The following is a 26,505-nucleotide window of genomic DNA, read 5'->3' as shown; positions in this document are numbered from 1 at the left end:
TACTTATTGATATGCTGATACAAAATACAAGGGCAGGTTGGCTGCAATGATCACCTGACTTCAGGCGGATGTACATGCCGAATCCTGCCTGAGCTGCTCAGCTGTGTGTGTGTGTGGGGGGGGGGGATGCTGAAGACAGATGAGTATGCAGTTTTTTTTGTTTGTTTCATACCATGCCCAGCCATTAAAAAAAAAAAAAATTATAATATATATATATATATATATATATATATATATATATATATTTATTATATATATATTTTTTTTTTGTAGCGATACAACCCTTTTTACCTTTTTTTAAAACTATATAATGGTTTGCAAAGCTGAACACACACTGTAAGCATGTAGTACAAAGTACCTTCTTAGTCAGTCTACCCCAGATTGTTTGGCTTTGATATAACTTCCTGCCATCTGTAATTCAATAAAATGGAGGCCAGTTCAAGAAATACACAGACATATCAGAAACTGTGAGGCGATTTATTCTGTTGGCAATTTATTTCTACATGTGTACAATATACAATATATGTTACTGGAGTTACTACAATTCATAATACAGGTGCCGCAGTTTAGTGTTTTGAACCCATATACAATGAATAATAGGAGGTTATCTATGTAATAAATGTAGCAAGGATTCTATAATGTGCACATATAAATAGGTGAATTGTCTTGCAGTATCAATTTTGTTTTACCAACAAACCTTTTTATTAAAATAATTTTTTTTATATAATTTATCAGCATTACAAGTTATTTTTTTTTTTTGCATCTCAGTCGTCATTTTTGCAGAAAATTATTTAGCAAAATTGTTTTCCCATCTGTTCACTGAAAAAATAGATAATATATTACATAACATTTTACAAGTTATTTATCACAGTGCATTCCAAACCCTCAACACATGTTTTGTAGTTGTTTGGATGAAATAATGCCTCGCTTTAAGGTTACTGAGTGACCTGAAGGTTGGGAGTTCAATCCCCGCTTGGGTCAGGTAGCCGGCTCAAGGTTGACTCAGCCTTCCATCCTTCCGAGGTCGGTAAAATGAGTACCCAGTTTGCTGGGATGTATAGATGACTGGGGAAGGCTATGGCAAACCATCTAGCAAAAGCAATCTGCCAAGAAAACGTCACGGTGTGACGTCACCCTTTGAGTCAGTCATGACTCGGTGCTTGCACCACGGGACTTTACCCTTTAAGTTACTGATGCCTTGGTTGAACAGGGATCTTGGCAAATATGATGTGGGCCAGTCACTAGCCACTGAAAAATGGTCATCTAAGAAATCCCTCACTGCCGGATCTGTGTATATAGAATAATTCATTGCACACTTAAAATCTGAATTCATATCCCAACTAAGATCAGAATAGATCATGTAAAACAAAGTGTCCAGTAGGAGAAATATATTCTTATATTGCCAAGTACACCAAACACTATGAAGCAAAATTCCACAGTATCACTTGCTTTAAAGTGTGCAGTTCATGGTATAATACAGAGCTCATGTACTCCAATATAAAAATATATGGTATTAATAGAAATTATCACCAGTCTTCCAAAACTTCAGAGCTAAAAAAATAAAAATACTAAAAGAATTATTTTCTGTATTACAACAATACACACGTCTTATGTATCCTGGAAAGTTAAATGTTCATCCAAATACTCCCAACATTGTGAAATGTAGATGATAAAAGTTGCATCCATGATTCCAAAACTATGGATTAAACCTAATGAATTCTCTGTGAGGCACCTTATTAGCAGTCTAGCTATAGGCTTGAAGTAGATATCAAGTGAGTACGAAATAGTTAACATTTTGGTAAGTTTATGTTGTGCTCTATTCTAAAGGAATCACAATTTATTGTAATTTACAATCTCCCAAGACTATAATTTCCTTCTGAAAATAAAAAAAAAGTTTCCAGAACTCTATAGGACGCATACCCCCTTTTTTTGCTCCTCAGTGCCATTGCTGAAGTAGTTCAACACTTTGTCAATGTATTCCGCAGTACCCAACTGAGAGACTGCAATCCCTTTTGTTAGTCATAGACTCCCACCAATGTCATCCTCTGTCCCTTGTCAGATTATTAAAATGGCAAGCGAAACAAATTTCTATAACTCCCACAGACTTCAATTCAGAGAACTTCTTCATTCAGTTTCTGTACATATGCGGCTGCCATCAAGATGTATTTTTGGCAATCAGTTTTCAGTATATTAATATTACTTATTGTTTTTAACTTTACAGGTCTGATACTTAAAGTAGTGCTACAAGAAATAGGAAAGCTGCAGCACTCGCCTTTTTCACCCTGTATTAGATGCACGCCCCGCCAGGGCTGGATTCAAATCCAAATGTCATTCCAGGAAAAAGCAGCAATGCAAGACAGCAAACTCTGGTGCAAGAGCTTGGTGTAACTTAAAGTGGTTCTGTCATTAAAGAGAAATTCCATACTTACCTATCATCCCCCCCCCCCCCCCCCCCCCGTTAGGTGAGGTGAACATCTGGTAAGTAGACTATCTTCTCCTGTCTCCTGCAGTCCGGATCACTTTACCTCCAGTTGCCCGATTACTCTGCTTCCTGAGAGGTTACGTACATTGCCGGCAGTCTTCTTCCTGCTGGTCAATGTACGTTATGTCACAGTTCACAGGCCAGTAGGGAGTAGTGCTGATCTACTTCAGAGATCACTCATGTGAGCTGTCTCTGAAATAGATCACGATTCCTTCCTAGGCAGTGAACACTAAAGCACAGGGATGTGACCTTCACTGACCCGGCAGAAAGAGAATGCGAGGAGTGCAGCCCTCATAACAAGCCGGCTAGCGTGCGGTGAGCTGACCAGGGGAGTGGAGAAGATCAGCCAGGAGAAGATGTGGTAAGGAGACGGACGGGGAGAAATAGGAGAGTACAGAATTCTTTTTTAATTACAAAACCCCTTAAACTATAAGCAGTGATACAGAGAATCAAACATTGGATCTTCAACTGGAAAGAAGAAACAGAATTGTCATGTCAACATGTAAATAAAGATTTATTATAGCAGTCACCCAAGAAAGAAGATGGCAGAAACTGGTAAACCAAGACCCGCTCTAATCTGCAGGATTGTAATGGAAAAGAATTGTCGCACTACAGTATGTTATACAATACTGGCCCCTGTTATGCAATCCCTTTCTAGTGCTTGATGACTGCTCCTGGTTATGAAATAGTTAACAGGGTTGTCCCGTTACCGTGCAAGATTCTATACCACCAACTGTGCTAAAATAACAAACGAATAATCTTACCCTTATTCTGCTGCCACAATCTAGTGGTGTTTCCCTGATCCTGCTGTTTGTTGCAGCAGATGTCAGCGCATATCACCTGACCATTACATCCAATCAGAGGCTGCAGCATCACTATTCTGAACTCCTGGCATCATGATTGGCCGCAGCTGTCAGGTAAACTTCCGCAGATGACATCTGCCACAATAACAAACATCAGGACCAAAGCGGGGCTACAATGCTGTATCACGGCGGCACAGGAGGGGTAAGTGCCGATCCTTTTGTTATTATAGAACAGTTGGTGGTATAGGGGGAATCTTGTCTAGTATCCAAACAACCCCTTTAATACAAGGCAAATGAATAACTTTATGGTAAGTCTATGACCTCCACAAGGACAGATCATGGAGATACGTTACAAGAATGTCCACAGGCTGCATCCAATGAAAACATCATTACAGTAAATGTCAATGTCATCTTAAATACAGCTTATACTTGTCTATTCGAGCAAGAACACGCTCATCTCTTTACAAGCATTATAACCGCCTGACTATTCTACCCTATCATGTGCCACGCAGTTAGCTAAGAAGTACAAGGCAATGTATTATGTGCCATCATAGGATATGATATTGCCTATGTATCAACAGAAGTCACTGTGCTACTCAATCTAAAAGGTTGGAATTGACAATTATTGGAGGCTGTGTGTGGGGGGAAGGGGGGTAGATCTATGTACTTATACATAAATAAAAGTCAGTAAAACTTATACAGATTCTGATTGTTACAAGCATTTGTAATCGGTAATATAATCGTTAGAATGGTGACCTACGACTGATAGGCATCACTATATGCGAGTATATGTAGAAGAGTAACTGATTACTACAACAGTATTCTCTGTGCTAATTGCAAGTATGTCAGTATAAAAATATAAAATGCAGCAAATAATGCTAATGTACAGCAAGTAAAGGGACATTCCAGATGAAACCTATATATTATGTCAAGTGTGGGGTCTGAGGGGCCAGTGCATGACAAAAAAAATGTAAAAATCCCATGCCTTGTATTGTCCTCAGGCTGTGTGCTAAAAGGGTTGTCCAACGATTTTTTAATTATAGATGCAAATGTGTTAAAATAAACAGAGGTCCTTACCCATCCTCAGCCCTGGTGATCTAGCGGTCAGTCCCCCTGGTCTATGTTTTGGAACAGCTACCAGTGGACTGCCACTGACAATCATAGGGTGCTGCAGGCAGGTGCCGTTCTCTTGGCATCACCGCTCAAAAGCTGGCAGTCAATCCGAGGTGAAGGATGGGTAAGTACCTCTGATTTTATTTAAATATATTTGTACCTATAATTAAAAAAAAACAAAAACACATCTGACAACCAGATACCCTCTTTAACCATAATGCAATGTATTAGTGTTTCTTTTGGGGAATGGGTACATTGACAAAGGGAGGCTCTCTGCACGATTGGCCTAAGGACCTGACTGACATCGTTAGCTATCTCTCCATTGGCCGCTTAGCATGCAGGGTCTCTCACTGGTCAGTCTAATGGGAGAATCCCTCCCACATGTTATGTAACAGATGTCAATTACGTGGGTGCGCCTCTAGTAACCCCAGCCCCCTGCGGACGCTACTACTACGCTTCTTTTAACTCAAAACACGCTTGATGTGTTATATAGCTACTAGCTATTTAGGAGAGCTCTATAAAGCACAGTATACAGCATATTGCAGCAGCATTGAATGCTATATAGTATAGTTGGCTTTGCGCTCTCAGGTTTGCTAGGCAGCCATTTGTATTTTTAATTCCTATGTCTCTTAGTATTTAAATTAGGTTCAATAAACGCTAGATTTTAATGAGGGGCTGTAACCAGGGTGTTTCTTGCCCTTCGGGCAATTTTGGTGTTAATTATTGTTGATAAGCCCGAAGTACCCCCTGAGGCACTTTCTGTATATTTTATGGATTTTGAGTGGCAAAGGGGGCTCACATTTAACCCCTTTGATGTGGAAAGAATTTTTGATGTTGTGCAAGAAAAACGTTTGAATTTGTTTCCATTGATAGCATTTTTTTTTGTATCGGAGGGTCATTAAACGTGAGTTATGAGTGTTTCAAATCAGGAAGATCATTTGTAATAACCCTGTACAGTACCCTTCAAACGTCTGGAAACACGCCAAGTTTTGATCAAAAAACTTAAAGGGATTGTTCGGTTGCCAGACAACCCCGTTTAATATGGCTGCCTGGGTTAAAATCATAAGCCTTCCGGTGTTTCTTGCAACAGCAGCCATCACAGGAAGTCAGGTAACCGCTGCAGAATCACGTTCCTGAACTTCTGGCGCTCAGGAAGTGAGCGCTGATGCCAGGAGAATGAGCACTGATGCTGCAGCCTCTGATTGGTTGCAGCCGGCACCTGACTTCCTTCGAACCCAGCAGCTGCAGGTGGGAGAGTAATGCAGTTTCTTATTTTACCCCATAGAGCCCTAATGAAGACAACCCCTTTAAAAGCTGACCCACAGAATGCTGATCGTATGCAAAGCTATCATAAAGGAAAGAGGGGATACTTCAAACAGTTGAAAATGTGAAGTTATTTCCTTATTCCAGGCAGAAGATTGAGCAGTTTCGGTTAGTCCAATAAACACGTACATCTCAAAGTAATGAGACATTTGACAATTTCTTCTCAAATTTACATTTTTAAGGGGCATTTCTAAAATTCAGGAGGGTAATGTAGTCCTCCACATTTATGCAGACATCTCAATTTCTATAGTATTGAATAGGCTGTAGCTTGTAAATCTAAAAATCCAGTGTTAAAAACAAATTAAAAAAAAGAAATAAAGAGAGACAGTTGTGTTATAGACCAAGAGCTTGTCCTTACAAATCCTACAGATAGTCCATATGAGTTAGGAATGTAACCAAGTTGTTGATGTATAATACACGTACTTGGGTCTTTAATTCTTTAAAAGGAACCTGTCAAGTCACGTAAGCTGCGAGCAGCAGAGTATCTTGATAGACACACTGATTCCAGCGCTCTGTCACTTATACTGCTCGGTTTAGTGGTTTTGCAAATCTGACTTTTGAAACTTTGCAGGACTGGACTAGACAGGAGTTCAGTGAAGCTCATGGATATCCATATATGCACATTCTCCCCATCTTCCTCCTCCAGATGCTGATTGACAGGTCCTCCTGTCTTACTGTGCACACAGAGAGATCTGTCATCTGTAGGTAGGAGAGGTGGAGGAATTGTACATATATGGATAGACATTAGCTGCAGTTAACTCATCTGCAGACCTGCAAAGTTTCAAAAGTAAGTTTTCTAAAACCACTAAACCGATCGGTGTGACAGACCGCTGAAATCAATGTGTCTCACTATACTGCGCTACCTGAACAGCTTAGAAGGCTAAAACAGATCCCTTTAAAACAAAGGCCCCCAACTCCAGTCCTCAGGGATCACCAACAGGTCATGTTTTCAGGATATCCTATGGTAAGAACACCTGTGGCAATGTCTGAGGTACTGACAATAATATCATCTATGCAACACTGGGGAAATCCTGAGAACGTGACCTGTTGGCGGTCCCTGAGGACTGGAGTTGTTGAACACGTTAGGGCTGGATTCGCACAGGGTGGAAATACCGCAGCGCGACCGAACAGAAATTCCGCAAGATTTTCACAGCTTGAAGTCCCGTGGGTTTTCAAGCGGCTTATTAGAGAGGGCCCATTGCGAAAATGGTGATAATTTACATGCCGCGGCTTGGCTGCAGTGGACTGGGATAAAAATTGCCAGCAAGATTTCTGTGCAGAAAGCCCGCACGGAAAACCCAGACTTCCGTAGCATTGCTTAACTGAACATAGAGCGATAATAGGGTTAACTATGCTCATCTAGAGTAAATTCAGTTCAATAGCAAAAACAAAGTTCAAAATCAGGAGTTCTGTTGCCATAATACAGATAATATAATTAGCCATTTAGAGCTGCCTGAAATCACCCTTAGGGCGCCCACCCACTGGCGTTTTTTTTCACTGCGAAATTCGCAGGTTTTTTTTTTCTGCAGGGGGTCTATGGGACTTGTAATGTAAAAATCGCGATCGCGCAAAATCGCGATTTACCGCGATATCGCGATTTTGCGCGATCGCGATTTTAGCTTTGCATGTCCCATAGCCCAAAGACCCCTGCAGGAAAAAAAACTGCTGCGAATTTCGCAGTAAAAAAACGCTAGTGGGTGGGCACCCTTAGGATAAAGTCAGATGACTGTATCATGGATGCACACAGGAGCTGTATATTTGGAGGCAAAAACTTGAAAAGCTCTAGTCTTAAAGGGGTTATCCAGGAAGCCCACACCGGGATACACCAGCATCGGAGCGAAAGCACTGCTCCAACCGCTGTGTAATGACCGGAGCTCATAATTGCATGCGCAGCTCTCATTAATATAATTGGGACCACAGCCTGCAATAACAAGCACATTTCTCATTGATTTCAATGAGCGCTGCGCTTGCAATTACGAATGCTGACCACTACCCTGGGGTCAGAGCAGCCTGCCTTCTCCAATTCTGATGGGCGCTACCTGGATAACCTCTAAGTTTTCTGAAAACTTCCTGAAAGCCTTTTTGCCAATGCTTTCCAGATTACAAATGACCTGATCCAATCATGCTTTTGGCTCTAAATATAAAGCTCCCATACAAGGGCCATACTACAGCCATCTGAATGCATCCTAACAGTCACTCAGTTGAAAAATGAAAATGTAGGTTATCTGAAGATTAGCGGGATCAAAAAGTATAGGGCTGTCCAAAGAAATCCAACATGGGCAATTTTCATTTTTGCTAACATTGTGCAGATGCCTATACATCTTAAATTGGTGGCAAATCCCGGTGAAACCTGCCCATGCATATGGGCAAATGAAGATCTTTTCTCAGCTACTTCAAACATCACATTATTAAAATGATTAAATATTACATTGAGTTTTAAATAACTGGAAAGATTTTATAGATTTGCCTTCCGTGCAGCCGACCTAGCGAACCCTACATAATCATTAGTGTAAATCACAAGCACAATGATACCATTACTACACGGGTTCAGCTATGTGTGGAACAGACTCAATTGCCTGGCAAGCAGTATAGCAAGAGGGCTCATAATGTTATGCATTGCGTTACATTTAGGAAAAGGTGTAAACTCTGATAAGATCACAGAAGATTCAGTGTTGTAGAGTTCTGGAAGGTGATGGTTTACGGTAGAGAGTACCCAGAAGTTGTGAAGTTGCAATTTAGGCATAAATAATCCATACCAAACCATATAGAGGCGCTGTATATTACAAGCAATGTGATTCCTACGTTAAAAGCTTCTTCAGTTCCATCACCAGTAGATAAAATCCATTTCAAATAGTAAAACGGCATTAAAATAAGTGTATAATCCTAATGTAGTGGTCAGGTGACTCGCTGAGGAATCCTTATCAAGATGCAATACTGGATAAGATTTCAATTAGATTGTCAAATCCATAAAGATAGCCGTCTTCTCGGTTCCCCTCTTGCCAGGGAATACGGTGGTTTAGAGTTTGTCCCTCTGGCAGCGGTGTTGTTTTCCCAAAATCTATAAGCCATATGTTACACTTGCTTTTCTTGTCATGTACAAACAGCAAGGAGCTTCCAATTACCTAGCAGAAAGCAAAGACTTACTTGTGCTATTATAAACAGATAGTTTGTGAATACGAGAGAACTATGCAGCGCTGATTGTGGCGGTGGGGAAAGTATGCAATAGTAAATGCGAACATAGATTTATGTATCCAAAAAAAGGAGAAAAGACTACATAAAGAGGAATTCTGGTACATTCTGTTTTCTTTCCATGGAATTGTTTTCACACGTGGAACAATACAATAGATTATAGCGGGAGGCAAGAGAGCATTATAGAAATGCAGTTATTGCTGGGTAACTACAAATGCTACATGCTGATACTTGCTTGAATGCCTAGATTCAATGAAGGAAATGGGAAAGTAGAAAAGACTTGGGCGAGTAGTAAAATAAAACTGCAGAATATACGGTAGCTTAACAGATTTTTTGCACACTTTTTAGCAAATGCAAATATTGCTAAAAAGTTCTAGCATCTTATAGTCTGCAGCCAAAAGGGATCCAGTTGCACCAGACCCCCTAACCATTTTCCACTTTCACAATGATAGGGCAAAGGGCTCCATAAAGCTTGGTGCACCCCCAGGGATCATCATGTCCAAATTACTGCAGTTGAGAAGCGAAAGCTTGGGCCAATTTCAGGGGGTGCAGACAAATGAAATGACCTGTGTAAACAGGTAATCGTTCAGAGAGGTTTACTGTAAATTTAAAGTGTTAGCCAAACGAGTTATCCCTTCTGATGCCAAATCACGTATGCTCAGCGCCTGTAAGAAGGCATGCTCACTTCAATAAGCAAATAAAACAAGCCACTGCCAGCGACATGCCTACTGCAGGAAGAAAAGATTGTGCATGCTGAAATCTAACTTATCCGACCCCTCTTTCCCTTCACATCGGCTGTTTGCGCAGCCCCACATATAGATTAACCCTTTCCAATCCACTGTCTGACGTCTGAAGACATTCTAATTGAAGGTTGTACAGCTCCGATGTCGGAAGGCATCCGACAGGGTATTCATACTGTATATTACTGTCTGCTCTGTTGTTGGGGGTCTCTCCAGCATGTCCCATACAGCAGTACTGGCTCTAGCCAGCAGATGGCGCCACTGTATAATGGCAGAAAGAGAAAGCCCCCTAGGAAACCCTGAATCCAAAATTGGATTGCAAAGGGTTAAATAAACAATTGGAAGGTATCAGGAAATTTCTCTAATCTCTATGACAAACGTAATGTGTCATCAGAAAATGTTGTGCTGTATAAATTAAGTTTTCATGTTTAACGTTTTTAAAGAATTTTTTATGATCTCTTTTCAATGTCACAATCTAGATAAAAAAAAAAAAAAAGAAAAGAAACACTAAAATCCTGCAGTTTTCACATTGACCACTAAGCCTGATAATAGTCTGACATTTCCTGCTCCATAGAAAAGAGTATTCAGCAGTTATCTCATCCTTATTACAAACAGGATTACAATGACAGGTAACACCTATAAATAGATAACCTAGGAGTCACGCTTTACCCTAATTGATTGACACAACTCACCTCGCCCCCCCCCCTCCCGTGCAATGATTTCTGCACTTGTCACAGAGCATGCCTAGAACAGTTTCCGATAGAAGTCAATTTCCCCTATTGTCCCTTTTGTATAAGGCCCATGAGGCTGCTGTAAAGCATATCTCTAAATGCTGTTAACTTCCACTAATCTCCCTTATTCATAGGCATGCACTGCCTCTAAAACTAATTGCACAAATGGCAAAGCCAAGCAAAGACAGTAATATTTAGACTTTAGACTACACACAGGAATGTATAAGAGTAGCAACTTTTATAGCCCAAGGGTAATCTTTACAAGGGCTGTAGATAATCAACTCACCTCATGATGTCTGAAGAAGTCTGAAGACTCCACAACACTTCTGATTTCCTGTAGTCTAGTCAGATATCTCTTCTGCAGAAGATGATGAAACATTATTGTAAAATCAGTAGCCTATCACACCTTCATTAGTAGACAATGCTAAACTTATTTCACAATGAACATCTCTGCATATGAAAGTGGCATTGCAGGCGAAAACATCTATCCCATATCCACAGGATAGACAGACGTTAAGAGGTCTAACTGCTCAGACATCAATGGTCATTCAGCTGTGCAGGTACCTTCCATAGAGTTGTATGAAACAGCAGTGAGCATACTTGACCACAACATGTGCTGTGAGGAGCATGGAGGACTGTAGTACTCCATTTTGGCGATTGGTGGTGGACCCTAATGGTTAGTCCTCCACTATGAAGAGTTGTTAACTCCAAAATGTATTCCACCTTACCAAAATGATCATATTGCCATCAATAAATCCAAGAAAAGCTTTGTGAACTTGGTCCCGAGTTTTTGTTGTCTTGAAGTTGGTATTGCACGTCCCATCACCTTTCTGGAGAAGTAAGAAAGGATGGATTTAGTCTTCTCAGAATATTAAACTCTGCCAAGAAAATTGAGATAATAGATACCAACTAGTGCTACTAAGAGCAAACTAACATAACTATTTAAGCAGTGATGACTACCGGCGGCCTTCATGTGCCTGATGTGAGGCCTTCAAGGGAAGATGCCTTCTCTCCAGGATTGTGATCAGATATGAAAACAAAGTGCGCTGCCCAACCATGAACAAAAAAAAAGAAGAGATCCTCAGTTTTCTCCTGGGGGGATTGTGGTAGATTTCCCATCTCCACAAGTTGTGTCATGTTTATGTATTGTACGTGCATCTATATGGACCTTTTTTTATATGCCTGTGTTGACTCCATGTTTACTTTGTCAAAAACAGGAACAGATCTTGAGACATCTGCTTTAGGCCGAGTGCAGACGGCCGGGCCGGATTCCGACTGTGAGATCCTTGCAGTGGGATGCGACCCGTGCCCCTGCAGTGACCTCCGGTTTACCTGCCCGGCATCTCCGCTCTGCCGATGTGCCGGCTGGTGCGCAGCCACACATGTACAGTGCAGAGACGGCACGTCAGCAATGACACGGCCATATTAGGCTGGCAGTGAAATAAGACATGCGGTGATTTTTTTTACGTGCAAGTTTTTCATGATTAAAATCGCAGCTTTCTGCATTGGTTTGCGTAAACCAATGCAATCCTATGGCAGCGTTCAACGGGGGAAATTCCGCACAAAATCCCATTGCAGAATTTCCGCCCATGTGTATTTGGCCTTAGCTTTATAAAATATATGGGAAAAATGCCAGTCACAAATAGATCTATGTAGAAAGTCATGTCTTAGTCTGCCAACCCCTTGACACGGCATCAAAGGACACATTTCCGGCAGCCATAATATGTTGGGTTGACCACCAATTAGAGGATCTACTTGGTGGAGCTGTCTGCACAGACTGTGAAAACCAATGTGTAAGGTAAGACATCCTATCTATCTGCACTTTAGGGTGCATTCATAAGGGGCAGATTTGCTGCTGCGGAAAAATCTGCAGTAAAATCCACACCATTTGGTGCGGATTTTGATACGAATCTGTATCAAACTTCATCCCTTCAATTGAAAGGGTAAAATCTGCTGTAGATTCATGTCAAAATCCAGAAAGAATAGTACGTATTTTGACACAGCTCTGCACCAAAATCCACAACGGAAAATATGCAGTGGATTTGGAATGAAATCTGCCATGCTTGAACGCACCATTATGTTTTTATACACACAGTCATTAATAATTATCTTGCCAATCACCTGCCACTCCACTCCCATTCCAGTCTCTGTTTACCCAGTTCCAGCAATACATGTTGACACGATGTGTGCCCGCTGCAGCCAATCACTGGCTGCAAGGATGACCTCAATGGTGTGAACAAGTCAGCTTTTGGGCCACTGACTGGTTGCAGTGGTCACATGTTGACATGTTATCACTGCAGTCCAGCAGGGGACCCAGGAAGCATCAGCATCGTAGCCGCACTGTAAACTTTATTTAAAATATATTTTTGTGTGGCAGCAGAACCCCTTTAACCACCAGAAATTCTGATTTACAGTTTAGGATTTGCACAGTAGCACACTGACCCTAATGCCCTCAATCCTAAAGCCCAAAGTTGACGTTGAGCTAATAGTCTCTCTCCATTGCATGTATCGGGGTTTGGTGACTCCTTGCTGAGCGCTTTCCTCCTCTGTAGGCGCACGAGGATCCACCTCAATCATCTTCTTATACATGTCCTTCCTGAGCTTGGGCTTTCCACGAGCCTTTATCAACTCCTCTTCCAAATACGTCCTGTAACATGAAGAAGATATGAAAACAGTTAGGCACAACGAACTGACCAAATATATCAAAACATGCATATTTATATCCTTTTTATCGCCAACGTAGGGTTCTACAAATTGCAACACCAGTTCATATATTATTGTGTCCAGTCACGCCGACACGTCTGCTACTCTACCACGTCCTTTCGGATACTAGTTTGTATCTTTCCTTCCTTTGTGTGGACTGTAAATACATGGATGCGGTCCTTCCGATGCCCTGTCATTGTGTCAGATGGAACATGTCCCGTTCACATCTTTTCACAAGACCTGGTTTTACACATCATGAAAGAAATTCTTCAGCAAACATTGTTGTGACTATGAGGTAGGACAAGTAATAAATATGTCCAGGAAATACTATTGGTCTCTTTAATTGTGCCGCACAGAAGGTTGGTATATAAAATGAGAATTCTTGGTCTGTGTGTAAGTGGGTAAGTAACTGGCTCAGTGATAGAAAACACATGCACTCCAATAGAAAGTGACGTGGGCAGCCATCTAAGCGCATGCTCTGCTGTAGTAAGAGCTGCTTTTATGAATGAAACTAATATATATATATATATATATATATAATATATTAGGTGTGTTTTATGTATTTTATGTATTGTATGCTTGAAAATGGCAATAGTGGATTGCCGAAACGCATTGCACAATAAACAGATTATATGGGCCGACGGGCTTACAACTGATCCCTTTGTATTCTGGAGCGCAGGGATTTTTCCTTTCTAGCAAACTATGCAAAATAGAAGTCTGTCATTGGAGTTCTCTTCTGCATATGTATATCACAGTATACACATATATGTAATATTCATATTGACACGCCTCATTTTCAAATGCCTCATTTCAATTATTTGCTAATAAAATCATCATTTGAGTTCTTTTTTTTTTTGTGTTTCTGTCGACTAATTCCAAGGAATTCACAACTCGCTTCCCCACCCAAAATAAATAAGAGCTGGGCAGTGTGCGGGCGGCAGGGAAATTGGATTGGAAAGGGTTAAAGTAATACAGATAACATATGCTGCATTTGTGTCCTAACTCCACTTTTATATTTCTAAAGCAAAAAAAAAAAATGCTGAATTTCAATTTACCTGCCAATTTAAGAATAATAAACGGAGTACAAAACCTATAAAATTTAAAGAGGCTGTGCAGCAGCACCTGCGTGTTAGCATCATGAGCTTCTGTCTAATACACTTCTATTAGGGAAACATCGTTTTTCTATTCTTTACCGTTAACTTCCCTGCTATACTGTCAATTATGGTCATGATTTACCCGTTTCTATAATGATAAATGGCCAGCGTCAATGCATGAAATTTGCTGCTACAAAAATCTTTATTGACAATGTCAGTTTTAATTGACGACATGTACAATCACCAGATAAAACAATGAGGTTCTTCCCATCTATCGCTTTTTTGGTACTTTTTGAAAACTTGTTGTGTGCTAGTTGACCGTTAATATGCAGTACATGACATTTCTGGGGCTTCGGTTACCTCACCCCCAGCCTGCGATGGCAGATAAGAGTGCAGTCGTACACATAAGATTGCTGCGGACTAAGCAATTCATTCTCCCAACAGCGATCTCCATCATAAAATATGCACATTCGGTAATATTTTTTATATTGAAAACCAGTGAAAGCTTCCAAATGTAGCTGCGAATTATATTTGAAAGACTTTTATATAGCCAACTTTTATAACTTGTCCTTTCTGGCTCCATCTGACAGCAGCCAGTGGAATGACTGAAACCCTAGGTCACAAGCAGTTAGCCTCCGCTTTTATGGGTTCATAAATAGAACTATATACTTACATTTAACTACTGAGCTGCCTCCGGCAATTTTAATATGCTAATTCAATTACAGGGAAAACTAGTAAACGATCAAATAAAATGAGAGGTTTATAAACATGGATCTGCTTCTAGTTGTCCCCAACATTTTGTACCCTGTGAGACACAACTTTGAGACTCTAGAATGAGCGTCATTTTGGGAAGAATGTGGCCATCTCTTATTCAGCCCACTCACCTGGTTCTTAATCATCTCATTAAAAGGGAACCGGTCACTAGGTTCATGCTGGCCAAACCACAGGCAGCATGAATTGGGGAGAGTTATGTACCCCGCACCCGTGTATGTCTTATTCTGAAACACTGTAGTGTGGCCCACTCTCTTGACTCAGAGCGCCATTCTAAATCAAACGCTGTAGCTGGAAAGGCTTGCATGGACCACCGCCGTGACTCACAGCGGCATTCCAAATCAAACTTAACATGCTAAGCCTAAAACAGTATACATGTACACTCTCTGAGTGCACGGTTTGTATGGAGCGGCATTGTTAGTCGATCCTGCTCCACACACAGCGGGTGCCAGCTGTCTTTGACAGCTGAGAACCGCCCACCACAGCTGCATTCAGCACTCACAATGATCACAGCTACAGTGTTTCCCCAAAATAAGACACTGTCTTATATTAATTTTTGCCGCAAAAGAGGCACAAGGGTCTTATTTTTTGGGGGAGTGCCTTATACTCCCATAGCAGTTGCGGCTTGGGTCCCTCCCGCTGGGCTGCGGCACTTCGGTAGACTTCCGTGTAGTCCTCAATGCCAACAGAGCATCTCTTGCTGGCAACGGGACTTGAATACCCCGCCTCAAGCAATCGATTGCTCTGTTTGGTTTAGGAGTGCTGCTTCGGCCAATCAAAGCCAGAACTCAATTAACTAATCACAGCCATTCAATGATGTCATTCAATAAATGGCTATGATTGGTTCAGGAGCACTGCCTCAGACAGTCAGAGCAATCGCTTGCTGGAGGCGGGATATTTAAGCCCCAGCACCAGCAAGAGCTGCTCCATTGGCATTCAGGGCTACACGGAAGCCTGTCGGAGCACCGCAGCCCAGCGGGAGGGACTTAGATGGCGCCTGCTAGGTGAGTTTTTTTGTTTTTTTTTCATGTAGTGTAGCTATTTTGAAGTAGGACTTGTATTTCAAGTGCCTGTCGAAAATCAGGGTAGGGCTTATCAGGGAAGGTCTTATTTTGGGGGAAATACGGTATAAGCCATTTAAATGCCGCTTAGATTGTGAGGTACTGTTTGGCTGTTATGGCAGAAGGGGGCTTTCGCTCTGCGATGCGTTTCCCAGCCCAATTGAAAACAATAGGTGAGGCGTTCCAAAGTAGATGCTGTGATTTTTTTTTCTCCCCACACTGCGATGCGATGCTGGAGAAGAACAAAATGCTCATGTATATTGACCCCATTCAGAAGAATGGGGTTCATATTCATGCAAGATGTGTGTGTCTTGCAACACACAAATCTTGCACGATTTTCTCGGCAGTTTACAAAACGGCCTAAGGAAAGCAGATGAGTGAGGAGACTTATAAGGCCATCCATGCTCCTCTGGGAAATATATGCAAATATGGAAGATGGAACAATACCTCTTTCATCTCCCTCACTTACAGGCAGCTGTGACGTCTCGTAAACCTGTTGTAGCAGCCAATGACAGCTCTCAGCCATGATTGCTAGGCGATGTCATTGGCTGGGGCAGCTTGTTTGTAGATGGGCTCAGTGTGCAAAGTGGCATCACAGAAAGACCAAAGCCACCGGTACTGGAAGACCGGAGTAGCAGAGAGGTGAGTAATTGGTGATTTGTTATTTTAATCCATGGGGAAGCTATTGACAGGGGTTTCCTTAACTCGGACAACCCCTTTAAGGGAGTGACCGTATGTTTATTCTGAAATGCCACAGTGTTTCAGAATACAACATATATGGACGCAGTGTACTTGGGCAGCATGAACCTAGTGACAGATTCCTTTTAACAGCCCAGGACCCAGGAAAAACCCTTCACCTGCTGGCCACTTTCTTGAAATCACGCCACTACAGTGGCTCTTCTGCCTTACTGCACACATCTGTTTCTCAAAATATGTCCCATGTATTAGGCTACCCAAATTGTTTGATGGCTAGGCTATGTCTGTAATAATGTGATTTGCCAATGTTTATGGTTATAACCCAGGATTCACATGGAGAGCCTCACACCATGGGGTCGCGAGCCATATGGTTTCCGAGCCACAGGTTTAAGACTACTGACCTAGTCAATGAGATGTGATCTGACTGGTCACTATAGATGTTGCCTAAACTAGGTTTTATACATGATGAGCACTGGTGCAAAACAGAAGGAAAAATCTTGCTATACCCAACACTCTGGCAGCACAAAATTACTAATTTAAATAGATGTCTTTCATTCATGTAACATAGAACCCATACTTTTCTCAGCAGAAGATAATTTTAATAGGCCCTTATGAAATAATATAGGTCAAATTAAGTAATCTGCCATATGCCAGCTAATAAAGGCCATGTCAACAATCCGCTTATATGCTTCACTGCAGCAATTAAAGCTAATGTGTTATTGCAAGTCCTAACAAAAGAAAGTAATTTATTTTTATCTTCTTATTTCAAAGCCATAAAATAAATTATTACCGATCAATTCTAGGTGTGATCCTTCTACACCCAGTCTATCAACAGCTAGTCACCAGACTCCCTAATTAATCATGTTCCTATTGGCTCAGCTGATTAATCAGTGGTCAAATATGGTCAGGCGACTATCTACCAACTGGCACTCCCAGAAGGGAGCCCGCTTATCACTTGGAACTATGTAGAAGCCATAAATACTGGGTCTCTATGCACGATGGACCACCTGCAATTATTTCTTTGAAATCAAAGGTCCTCGAACAAACAGATCTGGCACTGGTTCAATAGTTACAGTCATGAGAACAACTAAGTACACCCTCTATGAATACTGTGGTTTTATGGACATAAGAAAAAACATCTGATCCTTGGAAGGTCTTAAAATTAGGTAAATGCAACCTCAGATGAACAATGGCACATGACAAATTGTACCGTATTACTATTTATTTAATAACTAGGCCAAAATGCAGAAGCAGTGTGTGAAAAATTAGGTATCCCCATGAATCAGTAGCTTGTAGATCCACCTTTGGCAGCAACAGCTTGAAGTAATATTTTTCTGTGTGACTTTAAGTTATTCACGTTGTTCTGGAGGAATTTTTGCTGACTCTTCTTTACAAAGTTTCTTCAGGTCATTGAGGTTTGTGGATATTCATTTATGCACAGCTTTCTTAAGGTCCCATCGCAGCATTTCAATTGGGCTGAGGTCTGGACTTTTGGCCATTGGAATACCTTGATTCTACTCTCTTTCAGCCGTTCTGATGTAGATTTGGTGATATGCTCAGAATCATTGTCCTCTTGCATGACCCAGTTTTGGCAAAGCTTTAGCTTTTGCATAGATGGCCTTACATTTGACTCTAGAATATTTTGGTATACAGAGAAACGGAGGACTCCATGGTCGACTAAATGCCTGCAAGGCCTAGGTCCTGTGGATGCATAACACGCCCAAATCATTCCCCCTCCACAACTGTGCTTGACTGTTGGTATGAGGCATTTATGCCGATATGCTGTGCTTGGTTTTCACCAAATGTGAAGTAGGCATTATGGCTAAACATCTCCACTTTGGTTTCATCTGTTCAACGGACAATGTTCCAGAAGTCTTGTGCTTAGTTCAAATGCAACTTTACAAACTCTAGCCACGCTGCCATGTTCTTTTTCTAGAGAAGCAGCTTTCTCCTGGCAACCCTTCCAAACAAGTCATACTTGTTCAGTCTTTTCAAACTGTACTGTCATGAAATTGAACATGTAACATGCTGACTGTGGCCTTTAGAATCTGAGATGTAGCTTTTAGTTTTAGTAATGTCTCAGCATTTCACAGTCTGTCCTTGGGGTGACTTTGCTGGGACTTCCACTCCTGGGAAGATTGGAAAACATTTAAGACTGTTGACAATTGTGAACAGTCTTTCTCGCTGTAGAATGATAAAATCCAAGTTGTTTCGAATAATCCTTCCCATATTGATGGGCAGCAACAAGTGCTTCTCTAGGATTATTGCTGAGGTCTTTCCTCCTTAGCACTCTATTAACATTCGCCTGAATGCTTCAGACCAGGATACTGCCAAAACTTCTGTTTTTATAGAGGTGCTGATGATCAATGATTCAGGGGCATTTGATGAGTAGCGTGTAGCTGCTACTTACCCTAATAATACCTATGGAAACAATAACGGTGTACTTAAAGGGGTTCTGACATGAAAAAAAAAAAATTTGTACTCACCTTGCCAGGCATGTCCCCTCCAGCCGGCATCTTCTTCTGTGCCTTTAAAGCAGAGCAGGAGCGGTCAAAAAGACCGCTTCCTGCTCTGGTCCGTCCGTCAGGCACTTCCGAGGTCAACGGACGGACCGCCACAGCAAGCACGTCACAAGCAGTGCTTGCTGTGGGCGGCCCGTCCGTCCGGCTGAACTCCGGAGTGCTGCGCATGCGCAATGGAGACGCAGCCCGTCCTGACTCCTGTCAGAGGGCACCTCTCCACTGCGCATGCGCGCGATCCCGGAGCGGCGCGGCTGCTGGAGGAAGAAGACTGCCTGCCGGGAGGCATACTAGCACTTTCTGCTTAGGATAAGCAGCGCTGCTGATTAGAGCCACCTGATTGGCTCTTCGGCACCACGTGACTGCACAGCGTGCACCAATCAGGTGGCTCTAGTCAGGCTGCTTAACCTAAGCAGAAAGTGCTAATATGCTGCCAGGAGATGACCCCCCGATGTCAACAACAACAGGAGAACAGGTAAGTATAAGATTTTTATGCTTTAGCAGCCATTAACCCATGGGTTCCCTGGGTCCATTAGGCAGACCAGGGAACAATGGCTGCTAAAGCATAAAAAAATTATTCATGTCAGAACCCCTTTAATTTTTCAAACACTGATTCTGCATTTTGGCTTAGTTTATGTTAAATAACGCCACAGTAATTAAATTAGGTGAATACACATCAGATGAATAATACCACATGTAAAACACTTTCTAAAGACCAGATATCATTGATTATGTACTGATATGTAAAACAATCTAATTCAAAAACAGTGTACTTAGTTTAGCTCATGATTCTATCTGCAGTGAACCTTTACCTAATCTATTATTTCATACTGTTCCATATTCATCGAAAAACTAAAAGCCAAATACAAGTAGCAGTAGTGGCATAGCTATAGTGGTCATAGTTGTAACCAGGTCCCTAAGCCAGGGGGCCCAGAAGCCCCCCCCCCTGCCACTGTAGCACAGCACCCACATAATTATATACGTACAGCTGGTATACGTTATACATCTTCCTGTGTATAGTGATATAGACCAGGTTGGTATAACCTAGGTATCTTCTGTATATGACTGTACACTTGACACGCAATTTAAAAAAAGCATCAAAAATTAGTTTTCCAAAAAGCAGCAAGCATTGTTTAAATCCCCATGCATTTTTAAATAGATTTTGCAGTTTCTTAAAAACGCATGTAGTTTTTGAAAAAAAAAACCTTACTACTATGGGCTATAAACACATTTTCATGCAGTCCAGGAATTGAGTTGTTTTGAAAGCTTGTGCCAATGAGTTAGATCACGTATGTAAACTTGTTCTGTACACTGCATGTTTTAGGTAGCGGTACCAGTGCAGGTGACCGCAGGCTGTACGCTTTGCGTACCGCTGCAGGTGACTAGTGTAAACATGCAGTTATTCATATTTGAGCTATCCTAGGAGGAATTTTGGAGCTCATGCCCCTAATCTTTTCAGACTTAAAGGGGTTGTCCCGAGGCAGCAAGTGGGTCTATACACTTCTGTATGGCCATAATAATGCACTTTGTAATGTACATTGTGCATTAATTATGAGCCATACAGAAGTTATAAAAAGTTTTATACTTACCTGCTCCGTTGCTGGCGTCCTCGTCTCCATGGTGCCGACTAATTTTCGCCCTCCGATGGCCAAATTAGCCGCGCTTGCGCAGTCCGGGTCTTCTCCTCTTCTCTATGGGGCTCCGTGTAGCTCCGTGTAGCTCCGCCCCGTCACGTGCCGATTCCAGCCAATCAGGAGGCTGGAATCGGCAATGGACCGCACAGAAGCCCTGCGGTCCATGAAGACAGAGGATCCCGGCGGCCATCTTCAGCAGGTGAGTATGAAGACGCCGGACCGCCGGGATTCAGGTAAGCGCTGTGGGGGTTGTTTTTTTAACCCCTGCAGCGGGGTTGTCTCGCGCCGAACGGGGGGGGGGGGGGGGGGTTTAAAAAAAAAAAAAACCCCGTTTCGGCGCGGGACAACCCCTTTAAGCAACATCCCTGGTTGCTAGTGTCTCATGGGTGGGCCTCCTAAGAGACCCAGTGATGCTGCAAAAAGCTCTGAGCAGACCATGGTCAGCAATCAACAAGTGGGGTAAGGGGAGGTGGGGACCCCAACCTGAACTTTTGCTCTCAGGCCATAGAGCCTTTTAGCTAGGTTTCTGGGTAGAAGAGAAACCTTCCACTAATGAAACCTATACAAAGCTTAATCCTAGCACTTCATTACCATCACCTATACAGAGGTTTGAACAATTTAATGCTGTAGATTAAAAACCATAGTTATGCCATAAAACAGGTATCAATTTTCAGAGTTACTAAGAAGCATGTAAGGGAATTCTGGGTTAACAGAGGGTGGTCCACTGTTCAGGACCCTCATCTCTTGGCCAGTGTGAAGATGGTTACAAAAAGCATCATTTTCTGCAGAACCTGTCCTGTCTCAAGTTACACAGACAACCCATTAATGTGAATGGACATTGTGTAATACCTTATTTCACCTATTGTGGTGCTGTAGGAAAATTAAATGCACAGTTCTCCCACAGATAATAGCTGTTTTCTGTGGCTCCCAGCAGACAGACACTTTTTTATCTACTTCTTGTCTAGGGACCCTACTAACCTAGTAAGGATTGCCTGAAGCAAAGCACCCCTTTATTTAAAAGATTTTCCAGATTTTTTTTGTTCTTGCAGAATTCCATAGCGAGCCAGTGAAAATATAACTATGACAGGACCCATCAGACATCATGTTGCAGAGCTATTCTCCCCGAGCAGCAGTGTTTTTAAGGGGGAATATCTCCTTACATACTGTAACCAAGTGAGCACCATGTGGCAGTACACAGAGTCCCTGCAGCTCCATTCTATGTGCATGAGGTCTTACACCCATCTGGACAAAGATTTGGGGGAAATATTTTTTTTTATTACACTAGTAAAAGAACACGGCCCAGTCGAAAACTAAACTGAAATTGAAGTTTTCTCACCAAATACCATCATACCTCCCATTTCTGACAGTGGAAAGAGAAGGCAAAGGTATCATACAGAAGTGAACCTTGAAGAGTGTGGTTGTTTTTTCTCAGATCTCACCATAAATATTTTGGCTCATGTATATAAGTAATGTCTCTGGGATGTTTTTCATATGATATTAGACTTGTTCTTTAACTATTTCATGCTTGGAAATTTGAGGTTAAAAGGTAATATGCTTATTTTACTGGCATGAATCTGTCATCCCCAGCTAACCCATGGTTCTATAGCAGTAGGCACAAGGATACTCCCCAAACCAGCCTATGACCAGGTACCTTCTCATAGGTATTGTACCATATCACCTGTTGCTGAAGTACAAATTCCCTGAAGACAGCAGAAAGCAAACAGTCCTAAAGGGCCTGCATTTTTAACTCCTTTAGCACATAGCCATTTCTCAGTTCTTTTATCCTTGTCTTAGAAAGACCATACATTTTTTTTTTTCTGTTCACATTAGTATATGACAGCTTGTTTTTTTCAGGAGGAGTTACTGGTTTGTTTTTTTTTAAACAAAACCATTTAAGGACTTTTATCCACTAGCGTTTTTATTTAACGTTGCGATCTCCATCTCACTGTGTTCTCGCTGCGTTTTTTTGCAATGGGACTTTCTAATGTTAAGATTGCAAGTTTGTGCTTTTGTGATTTTTGTGTGATGCGATTTTAGCATTAGAATGTCCAATTGGGAAAAAAAACGCAGCGTTAAAAAAAAAAAAAAAAAAAAACGCTAGTGGGTAAAAGCCCTAAAGGGATATTTCTGTAAGATAAAGTTACCCCCTACCCACAGAATAGGATATGACTAGCTGATTAGTGGGGCTCTGACTGCTGGAACTCTACGATCTCCAGGGGGCATATTTTTATATTCCAAAATTCTGCTCGACCCAACCTAAACAACCAATCACTGTGAATCAGCCAACCCAAACAACCAATCACTGTGAATCAGCCAACTTAAACAACTAATCACTGTGAATCAGCCAACCCAAACAACCAATCAGGTTGCGAATCAAGCAGAAGTGTTGTGGAATATAATAATATGCGACAGGGGGTCCTGTATTTCCCTGAAAAACTGTCAAAATTAATGGAGCTGCACTATGCACTTTTAGTCACTGCTCCATTTGCGTCAATGGGAGTGTCGAAACATCTGAATTCAAGCTATTTTCACCTTTCACATTCTTTTCAATGAAAGCATTGGAGATTGACGAGCACTTGAACTCGATTGTTTTTGGCAATCCGACTGAAGTTAATGGCAATGCCTCAGGGGAACACGAGCCCCCCTTTTCAAGTGATCACAGAGGATTCCCCGTGGTTGGACACGCCCCAGTCAGCTGGTTATCTCCTATCCTGTTCATTTTACAGGAATATTCTTTTAATGCACTATACAAATGGGGGGAAAATATGCAGTTATGACTTTTTTGGGTATTGCTTTTTAGGCATTCACTTTGATGCAAAAATAAGATGCTCAGTTTATTCTGTGGGTCACTACAATATGGGCTCCTGTCCACGGATAATAATCCGCCCGCGAGTAATGCAGTGCACGCTTTCCATAGTGTTGCTGTCCACAAGCGGAGAATCATAGCAATTCTCCACTCGCGGGACACAAATTGCGGCATGCTGTGATTTGCCACGGTAAGCCTATCTGTCAGATGGGCTCACTGCAGAGAACTGACAGTTCTTTCCCCTGCTCCCCAGCGGTGGAATATCGCTAGCGATTTTCTGCCTCGCCCGTGGGCAGGGGGCCTAACAGCAATACCCTTTTGTATGGTGTTTATTATAATTTACTGCCTTTTAAAAAGTAAAACGCTGAAAAAAAAAAGTTTTTTGTCGCTGCATTCCGACACCCGTAACTTTTTCATTTTTCCGTTGATGGAAAGTTGTGTGAGGGCCTGTTTTTTGAGTGCCGAGCTGTAGTTTTTATTGGTATTATTATGGAGTATATTCACCTTTTTGATTAGTTTTATTCTATTATTCTTTCAAAATGTGTTTATTGATTTTCTATGCCAACAATACAACATTTCAATAAAATGGATACTAATTGAACATACAGGGTGTTGTTCTCTTTTCTTGTGGTGCGGTTTGGATCGCAGGCCAATGCGGGTTCGTGCCTCTCCACTTTTTTCCTTTTATATATCGGGAGCTTAATATTCAAGGTATTTATTGGGTAAGGGTGTACCCGCCTAGGCCATAGTGTCGTTATGTGGGCCTCGGGGTCCGAGCTTCCCAATTTCCTCTTAATGACCTTTACTTTTAGTTATCGGTATCAACTGATGAGCTTCTGAGGAAGTCACCCGCAATGCCCGCCACTCAGGGACCGTCGCTTCTAAATTTAGCAATGTACATTGCAAGCAGATTTTAAGTAACATTATGTACGAAACAGAACCAGACGAACAGATACATTGATATACCCCAAACAGTGTTGGGGGAAGAAAAGAGAAAAAGAAAGAAGAAAGGGGGGGAGGGGAGGGGGAGAGAGGGGGAAGAAGGTAGAGGGTTTGGCTGTCTCATAAATTCGCTGAGCGTATGTTGATGCTGGGAAGAGAGAAATTAGAGGAAACAGGAGGGTGAGTAGAGATCCGTCAGCCAGCCATTTGAGGAATGATGGGGAGCCTTTGAAATCTATCCAGGCCACCCAGACAGCTCGAGACCCAGCTGCTGATTGGTTTTGCACAGTTTCGGTGTTCCGGAGGTCCTCCATATATTTAATATGTTCCACCTCCTCCACCCATGTGGTCCTCGGGATCGCTCCTCCACGTCTCCAGTGTTGGGAGATAATGTGGCGCATGGCCATGATGAAGTGGCCTAGAAGACTTTTTTTGGTCCTAGAAACAGGGCCGGGAAGCATGGAGAGGAGAGCGATCTCGGGGGTCAGAGCCATAGGGGATCTGCTGACCTTCTCATAGACCCTGGCAACGTCTCCCCAAAGGGGCGCAATCAACGGGCAGGCCCACCAGATGTGTAGCATGTCTCCTACTTCGGAGCAGCATCTCCAGCATGTGTTTGAAACTTCTGGGAAAATTCTGTGGAGCCTTTCCGGGATTCTATACCATTGTGTGACAATTTTGTAATTGAGCTCCTGTGCCTTGGTAGAGATGGACATCTTGTGGGTCATCTGATATGTCTTGCTCCAGAGCTCTCCGGAGAACCGTCTGTTCAATGCCTCCTCCCATCTCGTATCCCATGGCGGTCGTGTCTCTCCCATTTTCGCGTCGACCAACAACCCGTACAGCAGAGATATTGCGTGAGGGGGTGCGTCAGGACCCACACATAGCTTTTCGAATGGGGTGAGCTCCGAGCTCAGTGACCCAGGATTCCCAAGCGATTCTAAGTAGTCCCTCACCTGGAAGTATTGCATCCAGGCACCTGGTTTTTGTCTATGTGTCCCGACTAATTCACCCAGTGGGCGCATACCGCCTGGTCCCCAGACCTCTCTGTCTAGTGGCTTCGGTGCGCCTGGTATGATTGACAATTCGGTTACTGTTAGGGTGGCGGAGATTTGGGGATTGCCAGAAAGGGGGGTTAGTGGACCCGGTATGTTCATTATCTTCCTGCTCCTGATTATTCGGTTCCAAGCCCCCAGGAGAGTTACGGCAAGGGGGGAGGCCCCCTGTCCTCTCCAGTCTACTCTTCCCGGGATCCAGAATGCGCCCTCTAGGTTTAGGTTGTTCTCTTCCGTCTCTAAAGTCACCCATGTTTTTATGTCTGGGTAATGGAGTATGTCTAGGATACATTTCCCTATTGCTGCCTTGTGGTAGAGTTCTAGGTCTGGCAGGCCTGCCCCCCCTGCTGCCCGTGGTCGGGTGAGAATCTTGTAACTAATTCGCGGTGGAAGGTTTCCCCACACATATCTTGTTGTTGCCTTCTGTAACAGTGTGAAGAAGCTCCTGGGTATGTCGTATGGCATAGTCTGGAAGACGTAAAGGATTCTGGGCAGGGTATTCATTTTAAGTGAGTTAATCCTGCCGAACCAAGAAAGGTGTAATTTGGACCAACCCGTCGTTTCTGATTCAAATATGGAGAGTAGGGGTTTGTAGTTAAGCTCAAAGGTGTCCGACGGATTTGCTGGGATGTTTATGCCTAAGTATTTTAAGGAGTCCTTTCTCCATATAAATGGAAATGTCTCGCTTAACAGGTTGGCCTCCGTTGATGGTATAGATATGTTGAGTATTTCGGATTTTTGAGGGTTTATCTTAAAATTACTAATTTTCCCATAACTTGTTAATTCCTCTAAAATTGCGTGCAGGGACGTATTGGGCTCCTAACGTAAAGAAGCAGGTCGTCT

At 42.3% G+C, this 26,505-nt stretch overlaps 1 protein-coding gene across 1 annotated transcript in view; it reads right to left on the bottom strand.

Moving 5' to 3' along the window:
• Positions 1–7,354: 7,354 nt before the first annotated feature.
• ITPKA (inositol-trisphosphate 3-kinase A) overlaps positions 7,355–26,505 on the bottom strand; it is a 94,158-nt gene continuing 75,007 nt past the window's right edge. Inside the window, exons 4-7 of the mRNA XM_066608422.1 lie at positions 12,824–13,028; positions 11,110–11,211; positions 10,668–10,739; positions 7,355–8,843 (exon numbers count right to left, since the gene is read on the bottom strand). Of these exons, the coding sequence (XP_066464519.1) occupies positions 8,643–8,843; positions 10,668–10,739; positions 11,110–11,211; positions 12,824–13,028 (580 nt within the window). The 3' untranslated portion in view covers positions 7,355–8,642. The remainder of the gene's footprint in view (positions 8,844–10,667; positions 10,740–11,109; positions 11,212–12,823; positions 13,029–26,505) is intronic.

This window comes from Eleutherodactylus coqui, chromosome 6 (assembly GCF_035609145.1).
Source record: "Eleutherodactylus coqui strain aEleCoq1 chromosome 6, aEleCoq1.hap1, whole genome shotgun sequence".
NCBI classification, from domain to species: Eukaryota; Metazoa; Chordata; class Amphibia; order Anura; family Eleutherodactylidae; genus Eleutherodactylus; species Eleutherodactylus coqui.
This window is presented reverse-complemented; position numbering and strand designations above follow the sequence as displayed.